Consider the following 26,572-nt stretch of genomic DNA (forward strand, 5'->3'; position numbering starts at 1 on the left):
GAAGATCTCAAAGCACGGGCAGCCTCACAAGGGAGAAGACGGTCTTTCAGATAACCTGGACCTGAGCCCTATAGGCCTTTATAGGTCATAACCAGCACTTTGAATTGTGCCTGGAAACAGACTGGAAGCCAGTGGGGCTGTTTTAACAGGGGAGTTGTCTGCTCCCTGTAACCAGCCCCGGTCAACAATCTGGCTGCAGCTCTTTGAACCAGCTGGAGTTTCCGGACACTCTTCAAAGGCAGCCCCACGTAGAGCGCGTTACAGTACTCCACCATCTCTTCCTGCCTTGGAATTTGACCTCCTGTCTGGATCCGACTCTGAGCTTGCCTCTGCCCCTTTGCTCCTCGTCTGCCTGGAATCATGTCTGCTGCCCTTCCAAGCCTCATCCGGCAACACCCGACCCCACAGCAGTGAGCCTCTATGCACCAGTTGCTGGGGAACATGGGCGGGACGGTGCTGTTGCATCATGTCCTGTTTGTGGGTCCCTGGACAACAGCTGGTTGGCCACTGTGTGAGCAGAGTGCTGGACTAGATGGACCCTTGGTCTGACCCAGCAGGGCACTTAGAATCATAGAATCATAGAATAGCAGAGTTGGAAGGGGCCTACAAGGCCATCGAGTCCAACCCCCTGCTCAATGCAGGAATCCACCCTAAAGCATCCCTGACAGATGGTTGTTCAGCTGCTTCTTGAAGGCCTCTAGTGTGGGAGAGCCCACAACCTCCCTAGGTAGCTGATTCCACCATCGCACTGCTCTAACAGTCAGGAAGTTTTTCCTGATGTCCAGCCGGAATCTGGCTTCCTGTAACTTGAGCCCGTTATTCCGTGTCCTGCACTCTGGGAGGATCGAGAAGAGATCCTGGCCCTCCTCTGTGTGACAACCTTTTAAGTTCTTTTTCTTTTCTTTTTTAATACTATTTTTATTGATTTTCAAGTAAGGACAAATACAATAAACACACGGAGTAAAAGAAAACACTCAACAACAATATAGATGTTCCCACAGCACCACTATAAAAAAGCATGGGTGTTCATTCCTTCAATAAGCACTTGGTACAGAAAAAGATGCAGGTTAAGTTAGAACATCCTCTGACCAAAAGGATTCCTGAGTCATTGGGGGTCTAGGTTCGCCAGGATTCATATTAACAAATGTGAAAAAGTCCAACCAGTTGTCCACAAATGTGTCTGATGTTGTTTCTCCTCTTGCTAACCTGCTATGTTGTGTCAACTTATCATTTAAAGCTAGTTTCCAAATCTTATCAAACCAGCGTTAATGGTCAAAAGCTCTGTCGCTTTTCCAGAATTGGGCAATTTCCCACCTGTCTGCAACGTACTGACTTCATTTTTGAGACAGCCAAAAAGCCAAGGTGTCGTTTTTAGGATTTATTTATTTTATTTATTTATTTATTACATTTATATCCCACCTTTTTTCCTCCAAGGAACCCACGGTGGCATACATAATCCTCCTCGTCGTCTCCATTTTATCCTCACAACAACAACCCTGTGAGGTAGGTTGGGCTGAGAGTCTGTGTGACTGGCCCAAAGTCACCCAGTGGGTTTCCATGGCAGAGTGGGGACTAGAACCTGGATCTCCCAACTCCCAGTCCAACACCTTAGCCACTACACCAAGTTAGAATCCAAAAACTGTTTTTAAAAAAAAGTGTCCTGGAATCCCAGAAACTACCAAAATAAAGTGCTTCTTCTTTTAAAAAAAAATGATGTGAATTTCAAACTTCAATTTCCCACCTGGCTGCAACCAGCAAATGAGTGACCAAGGCTTTGGGAATAATGTTTCGATTGGCATTCCTAAAAATAGAAAGTAGAGCCAGTGCTGGATCAGTTTCTACTTCAACATGAATAATGTTGGTAATGGTTTGGAAAACCCTTGACCAAAAAGTTTTGAAGCAGGGCACTCCTCATGTTCCGACATAGGCCTTACCACAGCTAGGGACAAGGCCCTACAACCTTCGTATAGCAGCTGGAGGGCGAAAACAGCAGCTGGCGGGCGGCTATTGCCTGCCAGTCCTGCTCATAAGCTCTTTAGAGACCCCTGGTTGGTCACTGGGTGAAGCAAGATGCCGGATTAGATGGATATTTGGTCTGATCCAACAGGACTCTCCTTAACGCTCTTCGTTACCTTAACAATGTCGTTGGTGAGCGAATAGCGGAACATCCAGTCCAAGGTGATGCTGTCATTCTCCAGGATGTCCTACAAGGAAGGAGAGAGAGAGGCCGATAATGGGTTCAGAAACAGCTTTCCCCAGACTGCTGAGGGCTCCCTTCTCTTTGCCGTCTCACCGCTGGTTCCAACCCCGGCCTTTAAACTTTCTAAAGGGCTTAACTTGTCCTGCAAATTAAACAAAAACTAGCACCCATTGGAAAGAACCAAATCTGCAAATGCATATTCCAAAATTGTTTTCAAAGTACGCTTCCACGATTGGGGCGGTTTTTCGGTTTATCTGGTTTATTTTAAAAGCGTAAAGTGTTAAAAGGATTAACTTTTCCAAATGCAGCCCTTCACACATCCTGTTTTGTTTGTGTGTGTGTGTGCGTGGGGTTTCTTTACAGGAAAACCCTGCTCCAATAGCATCCAATTTGGCAAAATATTATTCGCACACACTATACTTTTTAATCTTTTCCTCTGGTAAACCTGGAAGTTGGGAGGACCCGCCTGAATTCTAGCTTCCTCTAGTGAGGCTTGCCAGCGTGAAGTTATTGTTTATTTGTTTATTTATTTAAAGCATAACTTTTTCAGCCCAAAAGAAGCCCAGAGGCTCAGTAACTAACAAGGCAGTTCCTTGCCTGCGGATTTACAATCTAGAAAGTCATAACACAAAAGGAAAAAAGGGATGAGGAGGGGAAAGGCGTTAAAACATCCTGTTCACTGTGTAGAGCCAGGAGTAGATCTGTGGACGGCTTTACGGCAGGCTGCAACCCTTGAACTGGTAACCGATTAAAACCGTTTTTCAGATCATCTAAAAAGGCGTATCTGATTAATCAAGCAACACGCATATTTTTAAAGGTTAATTATATTTACTATAAAAACAACTGATTGCACACACCATCTTAAAAGGGCATTTCCCCTTTACTCTCGCAGGGATGCCTCTGTCAAAATGGCACATTTATATGTTGCAGCAGGTGCTAAGAATGAAGTCTGCTTCCCCCCCCTCCTTTAAAACTATGGTTTCAATCACATCTAAACGCATGCAGAGAATATCAATGAATGCGAAGTTGATGAATCAACTGAGATGTTTTTAATCAGGTGACACGGGTTAGTTTTAACTGGGCAGGGCTCGGTGAAGTTTTGGAGGGTGAGCAGGTGGAGGTTGTTGGATGAGGGGTAAAGCCTGCAGATCAAGGATGGGATCAATAGGAAAAAAAAACTCCTATCATTTAACCTTCCGACGACTCAAAATACCTGCCTTACTTAAACAAAATACCTGATACCAAAACAAGAGGCAAAAATATTGAATGGCCAGGTAGTGGCTCAGAACCAGCGCTCTATTTAAGGTCCAGGTAACTTGTAGGCCAAAACATCTATAAGGCCACAACTCCCATCATCCCCCTCCACGGCTATGCTGGCTAGGGCTTATGGGAGTTGTAGGCTCAAACATCTAGAGAGCCACAAGTTGCCCGCCCATGATTTAAGCAATATTTTTATCCCGCCTTTCAGCACAAATGCTAAGAAACCCAGGGATCCTCTCCCACCTCTTTATCTTTACGACAGCCGTGCGAGGTAGGTCAGGCTGAGAGCGTGTGACTGGCCCAATGAGCATCATGGTCGAGTGGGGAGGACTGGCATCGTGGGAGATCCAGGACAAATAAAAGGAAGGACTTCTTCACACAGCGCAGAGTTAAATTACGGAATTCACTACAAGATGTGGCGACGGCCACCAATTTGAATGGCTTTAAAAGAGGGTTGGATAAAGAAGAAGGCTATTCATGGCTACTAGCCCTGAAGGTTATGTGCGACCTCCAGTATCCGAGGCAGGAAGCCTGTGTGCACCAGTTGCTGGGGAACATGGGTGGGGAGGGTGCTGTTGCACCATGTCCTGCTTTGTTGGTCCCTGGTCAACAGCTGCTTGGCCACTGTGTGAACAGAGTGCTGGAGTAGATGGACCCTCGGTCTGATCCAGCAGGGCTCTTCTGATCTTCTTAACAACCAACCCTGCAAGGTAGATTAGGCTGAAAGACTTCGGGGGACTGGCCCCAAAGTCACCCAGTGAGCTTCACGGCTGAGGGTTCATCTACACCAAGCAGGATATTGCACTATGAAGGCAGTATGGAAGCGGTATATATTTACTTATTTTATTTATTATTTATTTATTACATTCCTATACCGCCCAATAGCCAGAGCTCTCTGGGCGGTTCACAAAATAAAAGGCAAGAGCCACACTACTGCTTTATGGCGGTATTGAAGTACACTGACGACTGTTGGGGATCATTGACACAGGCCCTATACTGCTTTCTTAGTGCTGTATCCTGCTTGGTGTAGATGTGTCAATGGGCCCCAACCCTTGTCAGTGCACTTCAGCACCACTATAAGGCAGTCGCGTAGATCCTGCAGTGCACTTCAATACTGCTATAAAGCAGTAGTGTGGCTCCTGCCTTTTATATACCGCTTTCATAGTGGAATATCCTGCTTGGTGTAGAGGAGCCCTGAGTGAGGACTCGGAACCTGGATCTCCCCAGTCCAGCCTGACACTGTAACCACTACACCACGCTGGGTTTACTTCCTATCCCCGCCTCCATATTGATCCCACCCCAGTTAGCTCCGGGTTCCCTTCCATTTCCCCCCTTCTATTCTTTTCCTTCTCCCCCCCCCCCACCTCTCCTGCCTCCCCCCTTTCTGCCTCTCATCTCTTTTATAAGAGGAAATGCTTATCTCCAGCAGGCAGCCAGGAATCTACGGCTGTCGAAATCGCCGTTCCCCAATCCTCCTCCCCTCCCCAGCCTCCACCGCCAAACCTTCTCGCGCCCTTCCGCCGCGCAATAAATCATCCCGCTTGGAATGGGCTCCGCGGAGCGCGCCTCTCTCCTTTTAATTAAAGAACCCTCGCCTGCCCCCGCCTCGCACAACCGGGCTTGATTGTGGCGGGTCTGAAGCAAAACATCGCCGCCACGGCAAGACCTGTCTGCCCCACCGAGATGGGGCAGGGGAGAAATGTTTGCAGCGGGGCAGGGGGAACTGCTGCTCCGGGACTCGTGCTCTGTGTTACAGGTCCTACGTGGAAAAGCCGTACGAGGACTGCCACGTGGGAGGGCCGTACGTGCACCTGGCTGCACGCATGCAGGCCGCTTGGCAACACACAGGCGGGCTGGCCCTGACGGACGGTGTCTTGCCAAGCTAAAACAAACGCTTCCTTTTAAGTGCTGTGGTTGGAGGCGCTCATGACGCTACCGTAAGTAATGAAGGCCGGGAAATGGCAGCCTCTCCTCGGGACTACAAGATGGCCGCCCCATTGCCAAGGGAATGACAGACAAGCCTCTGTTATCAGCATTGTTAGTGACCACGAAGGTTTGAGGCCTACTGAGGCAAGGTAATAGTCAGGCTTCAGAGGCCTGGGGGTTTTCTGTTGAGAGGGGTTACCCCTGAGAGCTGTAGTTTCATTTCTCCAATTAAGTTTCATATCTTCAAGATTGAGACCGTACTTTCACTTCTGGGGGAAGAAGAGGAGATAAAAGGAGAGAGGCAGTGAAAGGAAGGAGCAGAAAGGAAGGAGCAGAAAGACACAGCTAGGTGCAGCTTAGGGTAAAAGAACTTGTGGTTTTGCAACTTTTATTTTCTTTTAATGCCTTTGTATCACTCAGCTCTTCTGACTAAATACCTTTAATTATAAATTGCTTGTTTTAATTTATTAGTAAACTGTTGCGTTATGCCACAAGTGTCTGGAGCGTCACTCACTCCACGTCTGTAGTCTAAACCCCACGTTACTGCGAAGGAGAGTGTAAAAAGAAGGAAAGCTAGACTCAGGAGGAAACAAGAGATCCTCAGAGGGTCCAGACCACAGAAGGAACCCTGATAGTGACAAAGGCCAGGAAGTGTCAGGATCTCCTCAGGCCTGCAATATGGGTGCCCCGTTGCCAAGCGAATGGCCAGGTTGGTCTCCATTGGCAGCAGTGTTAGTAACGAGGAAATACCAAATTCTTGTCAGGTCTGCAGAATGGCCACGCCATTGCCAAGGAAATCACCAGACTGGGGCTCAGGACCAGCGGTGCTCTTGAGTGTACAACAACCAGCCCCCACCCACCTAGGAGTAGATAAGCAGTAGATAAGAGGCTCAGAAGGAGTCAACATCTAGCCATGCTTTTATTAACATGCCATTAGTCTGTGGTCCCCTTTAACTCCTGCTAACTCGCCCAGCCACCCCACTCTTCGAAGGATGCAGAAAAGAACCCAGGCATCCTGACGCTCAGGTCCTCCTGCACCCCTCTATGACTCCAAACACATTTCTTAGGGATTCTTCCGACCCTTTTCTCCTCCCCCTGCCCCGCTCTGAAAGTACCTGGAGACTCCCACGCGTGCAGTATTCTGTCAGGATGCAGATGTTCGGGGTATCGATGCAGGCTCCAATGAAACGTGTCAGGTGCTTGTTTTGAACATCCCGCATCTGGAAAGATCAGGGAGGTGCGATTAAAAAGCCTGCATCTTGCCAGGGTACCATCCATCCTGCTCCCAAACACACACCCACACACACACAGAGATCCCGCAACATTCCAGACAACTCCGGAGGTCACGGTAGCGGCATAGGCATTACTAGGAAACACAGCTTGCATTTTGCAAGCAGAAAGATGATCCTGGCTGCTACTGCAGATGCAACCTACACTAAAGTGTAACTGTCAGGGATGTTGGATCCTACTAAATGACCCCTGAGACGTCTTCCAACTCTGTGATACTATGACGGAAGGGGAAATCCCACATTTTGGAAAGGGCTAGTCCCATTCTGAAAAGGACGTTCCTGGCTGCCACTGCAAACCCACCCGTCAGAGGCTGCTTGAAGGGTGCGAAGAACAGAACCACCGCACCCGTAATGACATCCCGGCATTCGTGTGGATTGCCTTGGCTCTCTGCTTTGGCCTCTCTTACAAGGCAGACTTTTTACGCCCCATGTGAGAGAAGTAAAAATGCCACATTTCAAAGCTTTTCTTAGCACCAGGATATACTCAAATCCCCCTTACCTATACGCCTAATTAAAACAGCTGTGAGTAAAAATAAATAAACGGAAACTGCTGCTACATGTGACAGAAAGGTGAGCGGTTTTTTTTGCCTCAAATGGAAGCAACTTCGTCATTTTAAATGAGTGGATCAGTGAGTGAGCGAGACCCAACCACAGAGAACTGAGGGATTCCCTTCTCAATGCTTAACTCTGCAAACCGCAGAGAGAGAGAGAGAGAGAGAGAGAATCCAAGAGATTTATATCAAGACAGTTGAGACCCCCGCTATAAAGCACAAGAATGAATTATTGTTCGTTTTGTGCCCCTGGGGAATTCTTCTGTCCAGGATTTTCAGAGTTTAGGCAATCATGCTTCATCCCCACCCCCGACCCCGGCACCCCATCAACCCTGCCCAGTGAAAAACCTGAAAGAGCCCATTTCACAAGGAGCTCCCTGTCTGTATTTTGCTGCTCTGTGCTGAACCTCTCTCTTGGTGCAGGTACAGCGTGCATTTCTTGGGGTCTGGGTGGGTGGGTGAGAGAGTTGTGTGTGTGTGTTGCAGCTTGGCGAACACTCAGAATTGTCCCCGTTCCACGAGACACAACATTGCAAAAACCTGTATTACTATTATTAAAAAAGCAAGCAGGGTGCAAATATTCTGTCACCCTTCCAGCCTCCACTCCCAGTGATTATCTGCGCTTGTTCAGATGGCTTTTCAAGATTCCAGCTCCTTGTTTATCTTCTCGCTCGCTTACACACAGACACCCGCACACCCGCACTGCCGTTCCTCTTCTTTTAAGCCGCTCTGCTTGTTAATTAAAGGAGGAGCAGATGGCCATCTCCCTGCCGTTTCCTCGCTAATGAGTCATTAGCCCCGGTGCTGGGCGGCCCGGGTGCCGGTCCATAGGACTCGACTCCCTTCTGTTGCTCTTTCCTCTCTGTTAATGAGCTGCCTTCGGCAAATGCCCCGACGGTGCAGCGCCCCCTGCTGGTGCCCCACTAAATCGCTACGAAAGGGAAGCAGCGTGAAGTATGGGGAGGCCGAGGGCAGGGCATTGCTGCTTCGGGAAGGGCAGTCGGGAAGGCTGGACGTCAGAACGGCGAGGCGACGAGTTCAAGGCTTTGGCAAACGCCCAACCCACTAACCCGGGGCGGCGACTCCTTCAGTTCTATCGTCTCGCACGGAAGGGAACAGCCTCCCTGACCGTTTGGTCTCGGGTTTGCTTTAAATAACAATTTCTCTTTGCGGGGAGAGAGATTGCTGATGTGTTTCTGTTATCAGCTTGTAAGCCGTTCCAGGAAACGTTGGCTGGGAAGGATACATAAATCAGAGGTGTTGAACCTCCAGCCTGAGGGACGAATTCCATTCCGGAGAAGCTCTCGGGGGCTGCGTCCCAGTGGTGGGCGGGGCCGGAGGCAACAGGGGCGGGGTCAAAAAACCCACCACCACCCCACTGCATTGGAGCTTAAAGCTCTTACTGCCAGCAATTAAGGTGGGAAACTACCAACCCATCAGTGGGGGGAAAGGGGCCATGATGGTCCGCGGAATCCCGGAGTGACGGACTGGGATCCTAGGCAGGCCAGATTCGGCCCCAGGGCCTGAGGTTTCGCACCCCCGATTCAATGAAAAGGCTCCCTGCTAAGTTAACGCAAGAGTAATACACAGTGGAGGCAGTGAACCTGCTCCGGGTTCCGTCAGGACCAATCACAACTTTAAAGTTGCTAACCAAGGTGTTGGGATGGCTCCTTTAGAATGCTGGCCCACTGACATCGGAGCCACCGGCTTCTCCTGGTAATAATGTATTTTGTGCTATTTTGCGTTATATGTATTTTCCCAGACTGTGGTATGGCCTGCCGGAGGAGATTCGTCAATTTGACTGTCTTTTAGCATTTAAAAAAGCAATAAAGACTGAGCCATTCCGGAAGGCCTATCCAGTGGAATTTTAGAATGTTTTTAGGATGTTTCAAGGATCTTTTAATCATGTATACTATGTTTTTAATCAGTTTTTCTGTTTTATATTAACTCTTGTTACCCGCATCGATCCAAGTGGAGAGGCGGGTAAGAAATAAATTATTAAATAAATAAAATAAAATAAATAAAATAAATAAGATGAATTCAGCAACATGTTGGAGAGGTTGTCAAGAGAAAGGAACGTATTTACATACGTGGTGGGAATGTGAATTTGTACAAAAATTATGGAAAATGGTGTTTAAAGAGATAAAAGTAATTTTAGGAATGGAGATTGAAGAGACACCTATAGTGGCATTGTTATCAGTGTATGGAGAATTGAATTGTAATCAAAAGACAAAAGAATTGATAACGAATTTGTTAACAGCAGCAAGATTAATGATATCTAGGAACTGGAAGGTTCAAGGGGATTATCGTATAGAAGACTGGTATAAAGAAATATGGGATATCGCTATTAATGATAAACTAACATGTAATATAAAAGTTAGAAGAGGAATGATAAAAAAGAATGACTTTGAAGGAATATGGAAACAGTTTTTAGAATTTGTATTATTAAAGGGGAGAGGGAAAGCACCTCCGGAAGTAATGAGATTTTGGAAATATGAATAAGATCCCATGGTTGGAGGGAGCACCTTTATGTTAATTATGATTATGTTAAAGAGAATTAAGTTAGAACATATGTTTATCAAATTGTTTACTTTATATTATTGTGTATTATGTGGTATTGTTTTATATTGTATTGTTGTATTGTTTGGATGTATTTAAATAATAATAATAATAATTTGTTGTTTGTTGTTTATTCGTTCAGTCGCTTCCGACTCTTCGTGACTTCATGGACCAGCCCACGCCAGAGCTTTCTGTCGGCCGTTGCCACCCCTGGCTCCCCCAAGGTCAAGTCTGTCACCTCCAGAATATCATCCATCCACCTTGCCCTTGGTCGGCCCCTCTTCCTTTTGCCTTCCACTTTCCCTAGCATCAGCCTCTTCTCCAGGGTGTCCTGTCTTCTCATTATGTGGCCAAAGTACTTCAGTTTTGCCTTTAATACCCTTCCCTCAAGTGAGCAGTCTGGCTTTATTTCCTGGAGTATGGACTGGTTTGATCTTCTTGCAGTCTACGGCACTCTCAGAATTTCCCTCCAACGCCACAGTTCAAAAGCATCTATCTTCCTTCGCTCAGCCTTCCTTATGGTCCGGCTCTCGCAGCCATAGGTTACTACGGGGAATACCATTGCTTTAACTATGCGGACCTTTGTTGTCAGTGTGGTGTCTCTGCTCTTAACTATTTTATCGAGATTTGTCATTGCTCTCCTCCCAAGAAGTAAACGTCTTCTGATTTCCTGGCTGCAGTCAGCGTCTGCAGTAATCTTTGCGCCCAGAAATACAAACTCTGTCACTGCCTCCACGTTTTCTCCCTCTATTTGCCAGTTATCCATCAAGCTGGTTGCCATAATCTTGGTTTTTTTGAGGTTTAACTGCAACCCAGCTTTTGCACTTTCTTCTTTCACCTTCATCATAAGGCTCCTCAGCTCCTCCTCGCTTTCAGCCATCAAAGTGGTGTCATCTGCATATCTGAGGTTGTTATTATTATTATTGTTATTCTTTGTAAGCTGCTTCGAGAGCTGATTTAGCTGAGAAGCAGCTAATACATAACAACCACAATCTCTAGCATTTCCCATGACAGGCCGTCGCCACTGCCCCAGGGGTATACCACCACAACCCTGACCTCCCTCAGCTCTGGAGCCATTGCCAATTTCTCTGCCACGTTCTGCCCCTCAAATGAACGATGGGCAGGCACCGGCCGGCACACTTACGTGTTTCAACTCAAAGCGCACATTTCGCGTCAGGTCGATGCGCTTCCTGCTGACATATTTCACGGCCACGATGTTGCCCTGGAAAGAGAGGTGGCAACCGGAGATGGTGCAGGAGAGAGAGAGAGAGAGAGAAAATGAAGAGGGGATTATTTGCCAACTTCGGGACGGGGAGAATGCTTGCCAACGGTACTGTTTTGAGCCATCCACCTACCAAAACCAGCTCCACATTTTCGTGGGCCGCGGGTGACATCAGAATAGGACACTGGTGTAAAGCGTCTAAGGGCCACTCAGCCAGAGGGAAGGAGCCCCCCCCCCGAAAACAGCTGCAGGGCTTTGCAATTTGAAGTCAAGCAAAGTAATAATATACACGCCCGTCATAAAAACGTTGGGTCCCATGAGACCATTAAGTCCCGAGTCTGAAATGACCTATGTGCACACCTGGCAAGAAGCCTTCAGGGATGGCTCACCCACCCAGGGCATGAGACCTAAAGTAAAATTTCTCCATGCTGGAGCCTCAGCTGTATACATAAGCTCTTTCCACCGTTAAAAAGAAAATCTACACAGGGCAAAATTATTACACAGGATGTGTCTCTGCACTGTCCAACCTGTGAAGAAGTGAGTTGGCTGAGATTTAATTTAACAGTGAAACGAACACGGCTCGCCTGCACCCCTCGGGCCTTAACTCCAGAAAAGTCAATTGATCCCAGAACTTTTCTGCAACCAGAGTCAGGATGCGAGAAGAGTGGCTGAAATAACCAGCTATGAGGAGTAACATGGAGTAGAAGGAGAAAGTTGAAAACACCTCTCCTGTGTGCTTTTTCTGACATTAATGTATCACACGTGCACACAGCTTGATCGGTAAACAGGATAGGTAAACAACAATCTATTAAGTTTGAATCTGCTCATTTTCTTATTTTGCCAATATGAAACTCATTCCATCCCCTTTCTGCCTCGGTTTGTGATTTCCCCCACCCACAACCTAAAAAAATCTGTATTGTACAAATTTTCGTGAGCGTTTCTCCTAATATATGCAAGTTCATATGCACTTTTTCAATCATAGGCAAGTGATTCTCTCTAACACAATGCGATACTTTCAGTAATGTATGCATTTTTGTGCATGCTTTCTCCCGCTGGACGCATTCTGGGTGGCCTTCCCCCTTGACATGCATTTTTGCGTGCATTTTGTAAAGTCACAAGCCGCGACGCAGAATTCAGAAAAGTACAAACAGTGCCCTAAAATTCGTGTGCAGGTTCGGGAAATGTGCATTTGGTAAGTTCACATAAAAAGCAGAACGCAGCTAATTCCTCGCCCGTCCCTATAAACACAGCTGACACACAAACACGTTGCGGACTGACTCTAAAGCACACTAATTTCTCTGCGGTGAAGCTGCAATATGTGAAACAAAACCCTATGAGGAGAGACTGAAAGCACTGGGCATGTTTAGTCTGGAGAAGAGAAGACTGAGGGCAGACATGAGAGCACTCTTCAAGTACTTGAAAGGTTGTCCCACAGAGGAGGGCCAGGATCTCTTCTCGATCCTCCCAGAGTGCAGGACACGGAATAGGAACAACGGGCTCAAGTTAAAGGAAGCCAGATTCCGGCTGGACATCAGGAAAAACTTCCTGACTGTTAGAGCAGTACAACAATGGAACCAGTTACCTAGGGAGGCTGTGGGCTTTCCCACACTGGAGGCCTTCAAGAGGCAGCTGGACAACCATCTGTCAGGGATGTTTTAGGGTGGATTCCTGCATTCAAGCAGGGGGTTGGACTTGATGGCCCTTCCAACTCTACTGTTCTGCGATTCTATGATTCTACCCTCTCTTCCAATGGAAACTTGAGTTCCGGAAGTGGACAGACCCTACTTCCATGTGGGAAGGGTCCATTCAAGACTGTAGCATCTCTCCCAGCCTTACCTTGTAATATGCTGTCTTGGCATAAACTTGGAACTGTCCCTCTGTGGTGAGCAAGGAGCCGTAGTTTGAACCTCTCTGAGGAGGGAAGGAAAGCGGTGAGGGAAGCCCCCGGCTAAGGAGCAAACTCTACCTCCCACCCACATCCCAGATTCTGCCTGCTTGATTTGCCCGATCTCTATCAGTGTAGAGCTGCAGGGCCTAAAGCCCTGAGCTACAAATCAAGACTTTCCAGTTTCAAATCTCGCCTCTCTCATGGCAGACCAGCCGTTATCTCAGCCTCTTCAATCTGGCAGACGGCGGCGCTAAATAACAATACACGCCTACCTTACAGGGCTGGTGTACCTATTGCAACAAGAAAACGTATGTGGAGGTGTGAACGATCAAAGGAGCTGTCCCAAATGCGAAGAATGAGGGCAGAGTTCAGATTATTTGGGAGCAGTAATTTAAATGTGTGAGTTTTTTAAACAAACGAAGAGGGCATGATCCTGTAAAGAAAAGGTGATCTACCCACGCAGGCTCCAGTGAACAGAAGAACAAAGAAGAGCCCTGCTGGGTCAGACCGAGGGTCCATCTAGTCCAGCACTCTGTTCACACAGTGGCCAACCAGCCGTTGACAAGCAGGACATGGTGCAACAGCACCCTCCCACCCATGTTCCCCAGCAACTGGGGCACACAGGCTTATTGCCTCGAATACTGGAGATAGCACACAACCATCAGGGCTAGGAGCCATGGATAGCCTTTGCCTCCAGGAATTTATCCAACCCCCTTTTGAAGCCATCCAGATTGGTGGCCATCACTACATCTTGTGGCAGTGAGTTCCATAATTTAACTCGGCACGCTGTGGGCAGATGGATTGGGACTTTGAACCCCCCAGAAGCCTTTGCCAACATGGCCAATGGTCAGGAAGGCTGGGATGCGACGTTAAACATCTGGAGAACTACTTCCTGGACATCCCTAGCCTGGAAAAGCAAACATCTGGAGATCTACTTCCTTGCCACCCCAGCTTAGAAAGGCAAGTGGTCAGCTTCTATGCTTCTTCATTCATAAGAAGATCACAAGGGCCCTGCTGGATCAGACCGAGGGTCCATCTAGTCCAGCACTCTGTTCACACAGTGGCCAACCAGCTGCCGACCAGGGAACCACAAAGCAAGACATGGTGAAACAGCACCCTCCCACCCATGTTCCCCAGCGACTGGTGCACACAGGCTTATTGCCTGGAATCCTGGAGATAGCACACAACCATCAGGGCTGGCAGCCGTGGATAGCCTTCTCCTCCAGGAATTGATCCACCCGCCTTTTCAAGACATCCAAATGGGTGGCCATCTCTATATCTTGTGGTCGTGAGTTCCAGAGTTCAACTCTGCGCTGTGCGAAAAGGCCCTTCCTTTTATCTGTGCTGGATCCCCCACGACGCAGCTTCACGGGGCGACCCCTTCGGGTGCTAGTCTTTGGGGAGAGGGGGCACTGACCAGGGAAAGAGTGAGCTTGCTGCCCATGCTCCGCAAGTTCTTCTCCAAGTTGCTCGACTGCACGTCCTCCCAGTGGATGCGCCACAGTTCCGACGCCAGCTCCTTCTCCAGTTTCGTTTTCCTGGGGAGTAGCAGACAAGGGGAGATGGGTCGGCACGGCCGGGCCCCTGCCGAGGGCCCACGCGCAAGCAGGGGCCCACCGGCAAGAGCCCCCTGAACTTCCTCCTCTTCTTCCCCATGGCAACCTGCTTGTTCACCTGCCTTTCGCTCAGTCCCAGGCAGGGAGGAGGAGCAGGAGATGCTGCAGCCTCCTTGCTCCCTGCCTGCCAATCAAGAGGCAGCAATGATGGGAAAGAGGAGGAGCCACTGCTGATGGTGACGGCGATGACGGTGAGAAGGCAGACTCACTGAGGAAGGCTGTCCGTTGGGAATGCCTTGCTCAGAGGCCCTCCAGAATCTGGACTGGCCATAAGAAGATCAGAAGAGCCCTGCTGGATCCAACCAAGAGTCCATCTAGTCCAGCACTCTGTTCACACAGAGGCCAACAAGCTGTCAACCAGGGATCCACCAGCAGGGCATGGTGCAACAGCACCCTCCTGCCCATGTTCCCCAGCAACTAGTGTATACAGATTTACTTCCTCTGAGTCTGGAGGTAACACACAGCCTTGAGGGCTACCCTGTTTCCCCGAAAGTAAGACATCCCCCGAAAATAAGACCTACTTCCAGTTTTGCCTCTCGCTGTAATATAAGGCATCCCCCCGAAAACAAGACCTTTTTTTTTGTTCAACAATAAATGTGTACCGTATTCTTCTTCATGGAAAAATAAGACATCCCCTGAAAATAAGACCTAGCGCATCTTTGGGAGCAAAAATTAATATAAGACACTGTCTTATTTTCGGGGAAACAGGGTACTAGCCATGGATAGCCTTCTCCTCCAGGAGTTGATCCAACCCCCCCTTTTCAAGCCATCCAAATCGGTGGCCCCTAACGTAAGGAATTCACACTGCCACAACGTTGTCAAGGTGGACACTTGGCTGAGGGGTTTTTCAAAGGAGTTGAGCCAACCTTCATGCAGGGAAGCGGTACCCAAATGGAACCTCCTCGTGCTGAAGCAGTGTACCATCTGAATGCCAACACACCGGGCCAACCGCAGAGTTGGGAGGCCTTTGTGCCCTGCCTTTTTCCACGGGCTGGCCAGCATCAGAGACAAAACGCCAGGCCGCCAGCCGGGCTGCCCTTTAGTCTCAGTAGCCCCCATCCACAAAACCCATCCAGGCACTCACCTGTACACAAAGAAGGCGGCAATGATGATGGTGGAAAGGAGGAGGGTCATTGCGAGAGACAGGATCTCCAGCAAGGAGAAGGAGGCTGCAGCAAAGAGACACGGGAAGGATATTCATTTATCAGTGGCTTGCTTGTTTTACTGGATTTACATCCGGACTGTCCACTATGAGCAGCACTCAAGGCAGTGAACGGCAAGACGAACGAGAGGAAAGAGAACGTTATTCTTAAAACATACCAGCACAGCCACTGAAAATCAAAAAGAAGAAACAAATCCACACAAAAGAAATAAACATCAAGAAAACCAAGTCAAAAGAAATCTCCAACACCCACCCATTAAAACCAACTTCAGCGAAGGCATCGGCTCAAAAGCCCCAAAGCCTGCCTCAGCAAAAACGCCTTTGCCTGCTGGCGGAAGGACAGGAGAGATTGACTTCGCCTGGCCTCCCTTGGCAGGGTTTCCAGGGCTTGGGAGCAGCCACCGAGAAGGCCCTGTTCCACATACCCTCCGATGGCCCTCTTTTGTATCTGGTCCTGATAGTCAGGACTCCTGCAGCTTTAACTGTTGTGATGAAGAGGGAATTTCACCAAGTGCTGCATGCCTTCAAACAACACCTGCCGGAATTCCCTTTTCTCTACAACTGTTAAAGACACAGAAGCCTTGTCCTCTTTCCCATGTGGTCACCCTAGTAACTATGCCACGGAGTTGAAGGAGCAGGGCGGGTGGGAGCAATACTGAGATAACAACGCACAGCCAGCACACGGCAGCTCTTCCCAGATACCTTTTTGACAGATTGGGTTGTTGTTCTCAAAGCCGCAGAGCGGAACGTCTCTCGGGACTGTGTTACCCGGCCAGTGAATGTCCTTCCCAGGGACCATCTCGATCTTCTTGGTGGTCCCGTTGTAATTGGCAACGATCTGGGGAAAGATCCGAGTTGGGGGAAAAGGAGAGAGAGGGGGGGGAGAGGGAGGCAGGCCACCCCTCTCTCCCTACAGTTTAACGCTGACAGCAGGGGCGGACGTCGTCACAGGACGCGTAATGGAGTCACTTCCGTAACGGCGTGGTGACAGCCGTCGGGTTAGACGCCTCTAGAAAGGGCTGGGCGTTTTTGCAGATGACAAGTCGATCCACGGCGATGACGCGTGATTGCTGACACCTTCACATACAGTGGCAGTCTAGCTCTGAAAGCCAGCAGGGGAGGGCTGTTGCCGTTACGGCTTGTCCGTGGGCTTCGCAAGGAGAATTAGCTGGAGTCGCAGGACGATGGACTGGATCGGAAGCAGGCCCCCTGCTGCTCTCTGGTTGTTTTGGAATACAACTCCCATCAGCCCCACACAGAATGGCCAAGGGCAAGGGAGTCGTAGTCCAAAAGATCTGGCCCAAATGACCAGTTACTCTCATTTAGGCCTCTAGCTCCCAAGGCATTGCCGCCCACACCTGCACTAACCTCAAATTCCCCGACTACGGGGTCCATGTCCCAGAGAGAGTAGTCCGTTTCCCGGTCTCCGTTCTGATCAATCGTCAGCGCCCCCGTGACCCCTGAAGAGCGGAAGAAGAAAAATCTGAGCCTTCCCAAACGGATCCTCGAGGAGAGGATGTCTTCTCCACCTCTCGCTAGCGCGACACGCCGAGATGCCCAGCGTTCAGAGACGTCTAAACGTTCTCTGTCTGTCGCAAGCCCATTTGGAATGAGTTGAAAAACCAAACTAAAAGCTCCCACGGCTTTCCTGGAGGAAGGTTGTGGAGGGGAGAAAGGATCCTGGCAGCCGGAGTTTGGGGAAGGAGCTCGCTGTTAAAATTTCCCCAGAGTTCTTCGTTAAGGTTTCCTTACTCTGCATTAAAGAACTGTGTTTGGGAAGGAGGAAACAGTGGACATCAGAAGCTGTGTTATAAGAGGGTTATATCTTTAATATTGCCAACACGGACTGGCAGCAACTCTCCAGGGGACTCAGGAAGGGGGACGACGACGCAGAAGCCGGGTTTTGGAGTGCTTTGCTCTAAAAAAAAAGTCTGGGTTCGAATCTCGGTGCATTCAACCTTATTTCTGGTGATGAGATAAGGTTGCCACCTCTGTTTTCCTGGCAGGCTCCTTGTCTCAAACAGCTTCATAGCAGGCGAATACAACATGGCCCTCTCCGTGCTGGAGACTAGCTCTATCTATTGCAACTTGGGACCAGGATACCTGAGAGAGCGCCTTCTCCCTTACCAACCTGCCCGGTCACTGAGGTCATCCGAGGGCCTGCTCCTGGTGGTTCCACCTAGATCCCTCCTCCGATTGGAATCCACCAGGGGAAGAGCCTTCAGCGTGGTGGCCCCCCTCCTGTGGAATTCCCTGCCTCTGGAGGTCAGGCAGGCACCAACCTTGTACTCCTTTCGGCGCCTCCTGAAAACATCATTATTCCAAGAAGGCTTTCTCTAACATGCAGCCTTGGATTACTGTCATTGCTTCTTTTAAATTTTGTTTTTACTGTTTTTATTCTGTTTTTATTTTCATTTTACCTGGTACACCGCTTCGAAATTTTTCAATGGGGAGCGGTATATAAATATTCTAAATAAATAAATAATAAATAAATAAATAAATAAATAAATAAATAATTGGGCAGCGCAGATGGGGGAAAGTTTTGTCTCGGTTTGTTTTCGACAATAATTGACCCAAAACTGCAACCTTTTCCACAGTCAGAATCAGAGATGGTAAAGATTTGACTGTGGGAGAAAGCAAGATGGGGAGATTCCTCCATCCCTGCGGGTGCTTCTACCGCTAGTTCTTCTCCCCAACCAACGACAACAACGCTGGTTTTTTTTTAAACATGCAGAGGGGGAAAACGGGGAAGGCTGGAGAGGAACTGACCGTAGAACGTTCGATTCTGCATCTGGCGGGTGACGACTGTGCCGTTGGAGACGGAGCCCTCCTGTTCCAGGGTCTCGTTCACAGCCTGGGCGTAGAGCATCACGCCATCGTGAAAGGAAGCAACGATGTAGCTTTTCTGGAAAGGGGGACAAGGACCAGTCAGGCGCCAGGGAGACGCAGGGCTGGACGGACACCGCCGGGCCGAGGGCGCGCCAGGCCAGCCGTAATTCTACACATCAGAACTGGCAGCGTTCCTACAGGCAAGGCGGAGAGGGTTCGACCTCACGGCATCGGCTTTGCGTTTCGTTTTTACTCTGAGTTCGAGATCTGCACCAACGGGAGCAAGGAGCAAAGTAACAGCTCCAGGGGAAGAGCCTGATGCCCAGTTGAATTTTAAGATGCCTTTGAATAACGTGCTGCTTTTAATAATGTATTCGTAATCAATGCGTTTTATGGTGTCTCCCTCGATCCAGAGGGAGAGGCAGGTAACAAATAAATATATTATTATGAACCTCCCCGTACACTGCGCTCAACATCTATGGTCCTCCTCCGAGTGCCTACTCCGAGGGAAGCTCGGAGGATGGCAACAAGGGAGAGGGCCTTTTCGGTGGTGGCCCCCCGACTGTGGAATGATTTCCCCGATGAGGCTCACCTGGCACCAACACTGTTATCTTTCGGGCACCAGGTCAAGATGTCCACCCCTGCTTTAGGGTGGATTCCTGCATTGAGCAGGGGGTTGGACTCAATGGCCTTGTAGGCCCCTTCCAACTCTGCTGTTCTATGATTCTAAGACGTTTCTCTTCTCCCAGGCATTTAACAGCATATGCTGAGTTTTTAACTGACCCAAGAATAGTTTTCAATGGATATTGTTGTTTTTTAAACTTTTGGTGGTTTAAAGTTTTGTATATCTGTTTTTAATGTTCATTGTTTTTAACTTTTGTAAAGCGCCCAGAGAGCTTCGGCTATGGAGTGGCATATAAATGTAAATAAATAAATAAATAAATAAATAAATAAATAAATAAATAAAATATTATCACCTAGACTGCAATCCTATGCATGTTTAGACAGAATGAGGTCCTACAATGCCCAGCATCCCCAGACAGCCAAAAGATCATTAAGGGCACAATCCTATGCATGTTTTGATGGGGGAAAAGCCCTACAACTCCTGGCAAACATGCATAGGATTATGGCATTAGACACCTAATAGAAAAATATTTCTCTAGGCATTGTGCACTGTGAGATATATATATATATATATTTACAACGTATCAGATACAATAAAATCACAATAAGATCAATAAACATAGCAACACAGCATAATATGGAAACAAAACTACCATCAGGTGGAAGAGTTCAACCACAGGGAGTAAAATAGCGTGATTTAGTTCTGGAAGGCTTTAAAAAGCTTAGATGAACCGAAAACGTCTTAAAAAGCTAGCAGTGTAGGCGCCTGGTGAGCTTCCCTGGAAAAAGAACTGGGTGAATGAGAGGCAGAGCATGACGCAAAACAGTGGTTTTGCATCAAGAACAGGGAGAGGCAGAAAGTAGGTCTCAGGATATTAATTCGCTTCACTGCATTTCGTTTATTTATGAAATCTCCATATCGTTCAACAGCCAAAGTTCTCTGAGCGGTTTACAAAGATCAAAACGCCGAAAATATAATGTAAAAACGGAACAGAAAACTAACGTACAAAAATAGGACGACTCCCATCAGCCCCAGCCAGTGGGGGATGATGGGAGTTGCAGCCCAATAACATCTAGAGCGCCACAGGGTGGCCACCCTGGGATTAAGAAATGATGCCCAGAGGGACCATTCGGAGAGCAAGAGAAGGGACTGCGGTGCCAGAAAGCTGGCTGAGGACCACAGGAAATTTGGCCGAGGGCTGCAAGTCAGTCCAGACAAGACTGAGATGCTGTTAGTGGGTGTTCAACCTGTTATGGATGGGGTTGCCTCCCAATGAAGGAGTAGGCCCGTAGCTTGGGGGTTCTCCTAGAACCATCTCTGTCCCTTGAGGCTCAGGTGGCCTCGGTGGCATGGAGTGCCTTCTACCAACTTTGCTTGGTGGCCCAGCTACACCCCTATCTGGACAGGGATAGCCTAGCTTCAGTCGTCCATGCTCTGGTACCCTCCAAATTAGATTACTGCAACGCGCTCTATGTGGGGCAGCCTTTGAAGACGGTTCGGAAGCTGCAGCTTGTGCAAAATGCAGCGGCTAGACTGATAACTGGAACCAGAAGGTTTGAGCATAGAAGACCGATTCTGGCCTGCCTGCATTGGCTGCCTATATGTTTCCGAGCCAAATTCAAGGTGCTGGTTTTGACTTATAAAGCCTTACATGGCTTGGGACCACAATACCTGACGGAACGCCTCTCCCGACATGAACCTCCCCATACCTTACATTCAACATCTAAGGTCCTCCTCCGGGTGCCTACTCCGAGGGAAGCTCAAAGGATGGCAACAAGGGAAAGGGCCTTTTCAGTGGTGGCTCCCCAATTGTGGAATGATCTCCCCAACGAGGCTCGCCTGGCTCTAACATTGTTATGTTTTCAGCGCCAGGTTAAGACCTTTCTCTTCTCCCAGGCATTCAACAGCATTTAACAACAAATCCTCAGTTTGTTTGTTTTTAATGGACCCCAGAATAGCTGTTTTTATAAGAATACTATGTTTTTATGCTTTTTATGTTTTTAAATTTTGTATATTCGTTTTAATGTTTACTGTTTTTAACTTTTGTAAACCGCCCAGAGAGCTTCAGCTATGGGGCAGTATATAAATAAAATAAAATAAATAAATAAATAAATAAAGTCTCCCACCGTGGGCCAGTCACCTGCCACCCCTGACCCACCCATGTGGCTGGCAGCAGGCAAGCCTGAAACTCCACCCAACCTCCTTACCAGGTCATCTTCCATGGTGTAGTTGAACTGCTCTAGAGCCATTTGCTTGACCTCCTGCAGGAACGGCCGGTACTCAGGGTTCGTGGGTTCAGTGTACGTGATGATCATCACAGCCTGTGGAGTTGCAAGAAGAAGACCCGTAACGGCTCCGCTGAGACCTTCACACCCTTCAAACACCTTGCTGGAGATAATGCTATCAACACATCCCACGAGAGGACAGTTCCTCCCCAGAGGAGATTACAATCTAAAACTCAACACGGGAAAGGGGAGGGATTTTGAGGGAGGAAATGTGAGAGCACAGATTTATTTCAGCACATGTGCGCCCTTAGGCTTGGGGTGTCTCTACATTAAGGGGAAAAAACCCGCATCATTACCAGGGTTTCTTCTTCTGGAGTTGTTTCGCATTTACGACGGGCTTCTTTAGACGGCGCCCATGTGATTTTGGATTGAAAACTTCCTCTCTTGGCAATGCTATTACGTGCTATGAAACACTGCCAACTAGTGGTGGAATTATAGCGCTTTACACAGTTGGGACATCTTGTGATAATTTTAAATACTGTCTTATTGCCAATTTTTTTAAAAAGCGAGATTACTGGGTGAAGCGCGGGAGGTTGATGGCATCATTAAAGGACCTGCAAACTTCCATGAATGGCGAATCATGATCACGCAATAAATTGCTCATGTTGAGAAGCTCTCAGTCACAGTAGATACGGGGATTAAGGAGTCCGACCAGAGACTTTGCGCCCTCTTGATGTTTGGGACCCCAACTGCCATCAGCCCCAGGAAGCAGGGTCAATGGTCAGAGATGACGGGAGTTGTAGCGGGAGTTTGGGGAAGGCTGCCGTAGGTAGAATTCCCTTCCTCGTCCGTGAAGGTGTCTGCTTTTAATTCCACCCAGCACCGTAGCCGGCATTGCGCCTCGGAGGCAGTGAATTCCATCCTTCTTCCCTACCAACTATTCCTTCCCCCTCAGCGATTCAATCTGCCTTTCAACTCCTTGGGGCTATTAATAGCTGCAACCAGCCGGCGACTCCATCCGGGGAATTATCTTGCTTCCTTCCTCTTCTTTGGAGGATGCTGAAGACAGAAAAATCAGGCTGGAGCCTGCTGTAAAAGATCACGTGTGTCCCCCCCACTCTCCTCAACACCTTCTTCTCCCCCCCCCCACATTGAGATCTAGAGGCCTGTATTATTATTATTATTATTATTATTATTATTATTATTATTAATAATAATAATAATAATATATCCCGCCTTTTTCCCAAGGTGGCTTTGCAAAATCAAAACATATACAATGAAAACATATAAATAGCAGTATACCAAAGTTTAAACTTCAATTCTTCTCCTTGTGTGCTGAATTGGACTTGGTGCACCAGGGAACGAGCTATTTTTGCAACAGCAGGGACGAAACCCAGCCCTGCGAAGTTCCTCAAACTGCCATGCCCACTTCCCCATGCCCCACCCCCTTTCCTCCAACCAGTCATCTTTGCTGGTTTCCCAGCTCCCCCCACCCCAGTCTAAAAGGTTTAAAGGCCTATCCTAGGGCTTAGTGACTGGTCTTTTGGCTCCACCCATCCTCCTTGAGCCCCGCCCACCTCTGGAATCCTGCCCCTCCCCTGCCCAAGATCTTCTGTGACACTGAATTTGGCCTTTGGGGTGAAAGAGATCCAATGCCCCTGGCAAAGGGGTACGGTGGGGGATTTAAAGGCGTTACTTCAGGAGTAAAGCCTGCCTGTGGGGAACAGGGATGAGAATAAGGAATTCGCCAAAGCCTAAGAATGCAAAGGGTAACCCTCTTCAAGCACACAGGAAGTTGCCTTACACTTAATCTGTGTATTTTAGTATTGACTACAGTTTTGAGCAGCGATGGCTCTCCGGGGGTTTAAGGCTCTGTGTGTGTGTGTGTGTGTGTGTGTGTTTTCTCCAGCCCTACCTGGAGATGCGGATGATTGAACTTGCGACCTTCCGCATGCAAAGGATATGCTCTACCACTGAGATATGGCTTTTCTTTTAAAAGTAAAACAAGGCTCTAGTCCTCATTGCTTTGAAGAAACGGCTGATTTAAATAAGCGCATAGGAGTCAAGCCATTAGTCCATCTAAATGCCTTTGAAAACAGTCCAGAAACTTCAGCTGGTATAAAACAAAGCAGCCCGTTTACTAATAGGGACTGGCCAACGAGACCACATCACGCCAGTCCTTTTACAACTTCATTGGCTGCCAGTACAGGTCCGAGCCTGATTCAAAGTGCTGGTACTAACATTCAAAGCCCTAAATGGCTTGGGGCCAGGTTATTTGAAGGAACGCCCCCTCCCATATGTGCCTGCCTGGACCTTAAGATCATCCACAGGGGTCCTTCTCCGTGAGCCCCTGCCAAAGGAAGTGAGGCAGGTGGCTACCAGGAGCAGGGCCTTCTCTGCTGTGGCACCCAGGTTGTGGAACAAGCTCCCCAGAGAGGTTCGCTTGGCACCTACATTGTTTTCCTTCCGTCACCAGCTGAAGACCTTTTTATTCTCTCAGTATTTTAACACTTAATTTTAACAAATTTAAATCTTACTGTTTTAACTCTGTATTTTAATTTTATATCAATTTTGCTGCGTGGTTTTTATCCTGGTTGTGCTTTTTATACTGTATTTCGTCTTTGTGCTTTTAACCTGTTGGTACGCCTGGCACCTGCGTTACATTCCTTTTGACGCCAAGTGAAGACTTTTTTAGTTGCTCAGCATTCTAACAGTTTACCTTCTTAGTCTTTTAACTTTGCTGTTTTAAATCTGTATAAATCTCTGCATTGCTGCTCGATTTTGTCCAGGTCATCCTTTTATATTGTACTTTTTATATTGTGCTTTGTTTTATACCTTATTATTATTATTATTTATTTATATAGCACCATCAATGTACATGGTGCTGTACAGAGTAAAACAGTAAATAGCAAGACCCTGCCACATAGGCTTACATTCTAATAAAACCATAATAAAACAATAAGGAGGGGAAGAGAATGCAAACAGGCACAGGGTAGGGTAAACAGGCACTGGGTAGGGTAAAACTAACAGTATAAAGCAGTGGTTCTCAACCTTCCTAATGCCGTGACCCTTTAATACAGTTCCTCATGTTGTGGTGACCCCCAACCATAAAATTATTTTCGTTCTTCTCTACACGATCCATTGTCATGGGATGGTTTGCTAATGAAAATAATACATAACAATAGCTTTAATAATACAAAAGATGATACATGACATAGTTCAGTCAATACAGTTTCCTAAGACCATCGGAAATATGTGTTTTCCAATGGTCTTAGGCGACCCCTGTGAAAGGTTCATTCGACCCCCAAAGGGGTCCCGACCCACAGGTTGAGAACCGCTGGTATAAAGTCAGAACAAAATCAAGTTTTAAAAGCTTTAGGAAAAAGAACAGTTTTTAGCTGAGCTTTAAAAGCTGCGATTGAACTTGTAGTTCTCAAATGTTCTGGAAGAGCGTTCCAGGCATAAGGGGCAGCAGAAGAAAATGGACGAAGCTGAGCAAGGGAAGTGGAGACCCTTGGGCAGGCGAGAAACATGGCATCAGAGGAGCGAAGAGCACGAGCGGGGCAATAGTGTGAGATGAGAGAGGAGAGATAGGAAGGAGCTAGACAGTGAAAAGCTTTGTAGGTCAACAGGAGGAGTTTATATTGGATTGTTCTGAAAGGTTTTAATTGTTGTGAACCGCCCAGAGATCTTAGGCTATTGGGCGATATAGAAATGCAGTAAATAAACAAATAAATGGGCTTTCTCCACCCTGCTCCTGCCACAAGGCCTAGGGACTTGGCAATACCCAACCTGGCTGCCAACCCACGCCCACGCCAGCTCAGTGCAGCCCCCCCAAACCGACCGTAACACCCTTGCCCAATCCTCCCACTGCACTGGGATGCCCGCCAGACGGCACTGGCCTGAGGCGGCAGCCGTTCTCTCAGGAAGGCAGGTCAGCCTCCTCTGCCAGGTATTTCCCGTAGAGTTACCACATTTCCCCTTTCCCGGCAAAGCTCCCACACCTTCTTCATAGCTCCACGGCCAGGAGAAATTCAACGAGTCCCTGCCTTCTCTACCACTCATGTCTCCGTGTCACGGAAAGCTTTCCTGGTTGAATTTCTGCCTGTCCTTTAGCAGTCAGAAGCACAAGAACCCTGCCAGGAAACAGGGGTGAACATGAAGAAGGCATCCTGGCTCTGTCCACGAACCATGAACATTCAGCCTCAGACGGATTCTGTGGCCACCAACAGGCAGCCAATCTGTGCTTGTCCAGTTCCGCTACAGCTAAAGCCAGTACATCTCCCCCAAATTCTCCTCTGTGGACTTTGATCTTGAGTGCCCTGAGGACATCTGATTTTCTTTAATGGTCAATACTTCACATCCAACAGCATTTGAAACTTGACAGAGAATTTTGTTCAATAGTATTTGAGAGCTGGTGGTTGGCATGCAATGGTATGTAGCATTTTACACCCATTTGAGCAGTTTCTGCAGCCGAAACTCTCCCCACGGCCTGAGTTCGATCCCAGCGGAAGCTGGTTCTCAGGCAGCTGGCTCGGGTCGACTCAGCCTTCCATCCTCCCGAGGTCGGTAAAATGAGTACCCAGCTAGCTGGGGGAAAGGTAATCACGGCCGGGGAAGGCAATGGCAAACCACCCCGCTATAAGGCCTGCCAAGAAAACGTCAGCAAAAGCTGGCGTCCCTCCAAGAGTCAGTAATGACTCAGTGCTTGGACGAGAGGTTCCTTTCCTTTCCTTCATGTCTCTTTAGACTGTTAAGCTGCGAACAGTGACTGGCTCAATTCAGACAACACATTCCACAATGGTGGTTTTAGAACTCCACAGTGGAGTTTCTACATCACCATTGACATGTGTGTTGTCTGGTGGGAAAACTCCACGCAACAGTGGAGGGTTTTTGTTTTGTTTTTTAAAACACTCCATGCTGAATATCCACACTGCGCAGAGGAGAGTTCCTGCACAACCGCTGTATTGCGTGTTGTGTGGAGGGCTCCATGGAGTTTTCCATTGCCTTGAGTTGACTTTTCCCACTGGCTATAGAGTTCCCTGGCAAGAGCGGCGAAAGGAGCGAGTGCCGCTCTAGGGGAGTCGCCGGGATTGTTTTTTTGCAGCAATGGCTGATGGGATACCATTGGGAGGACCGGGGTAAGATAGAGGGCGGAGGAACTGTCAATCAAACATCATAATGGATTTTACTCAGCTCCACGGTAGCCCACAGTCACGC

General features: G+C 48.1%; 1 protein-coding gene across 3 annotated transcripts in view; it reads right to left on the reverse strand.

Moving 5' to 3' along the window:
- NPR1 (natriuretic peptide receptor 1) overlaps positions 1-26,572 on the reverse strand; it is a 60,329-nt gene that overhangs the window by 13,200 nt on the left and 20,557 nt on the right. For all 3 annotated transcript variants that reach the window (XM_063146022.1, XM_063146021.1, XM_063146023.1), the window contains exons 3-12: positions 21,335-21,448; positions 18,443-18,578; positions 17,042-17,133; positions 16,376-16,511; positions 15,596-15,680; positions 14,313-14,433; positions 12,844-12,918; positions 10,930-11,007; positions 6,502-6,606; positions 2,133-2,204 (exon numbers count right to left, since the gene is read on the reverse strand). In XM_063146022.1, coding sequence (XP_063002092.1) covers positions 2,133-2,204; positions 6,502-6,606; positions 10,930-11,007; positions 12,844-12,918; positions 14,313-14,433; positions 15,596-15,680; positions 16,376-16,511; positions 17,042-17,133; positions 18,443-18,578; positions 21,335-21,448 — 1,014 coding nt within the window. The remainder of the gene's footprint in view (positions 1-2,132; positions 2,205-6,501; positions 6,607-10,929; positions 11,008-12,843; positions 12,919-14,312; positions 14,434-15,595; positions 15,681-16,375; positions 16,512-17,041; positions 17,134-18,442; positions 18,579-21,334; positions 21,449-26,572) is intronic.

This window comes from Elgaria multicarinata, chromosome 21 (genome assembly GCF_023053635.1).
Source record: "Elgaria multicarinata webbii isolate HBS135686 ecotype San Diego chromosome 21, rElgMul1.1.pri, whole genome shotgun sequence".
Taxonomy (NCBI): domain Eukaryota; kingdom Metazoa; phylum Chordata; class Lepidosauria; order Squamata; family Anguidae; genus Elgaria; species Elgaria multicarinata.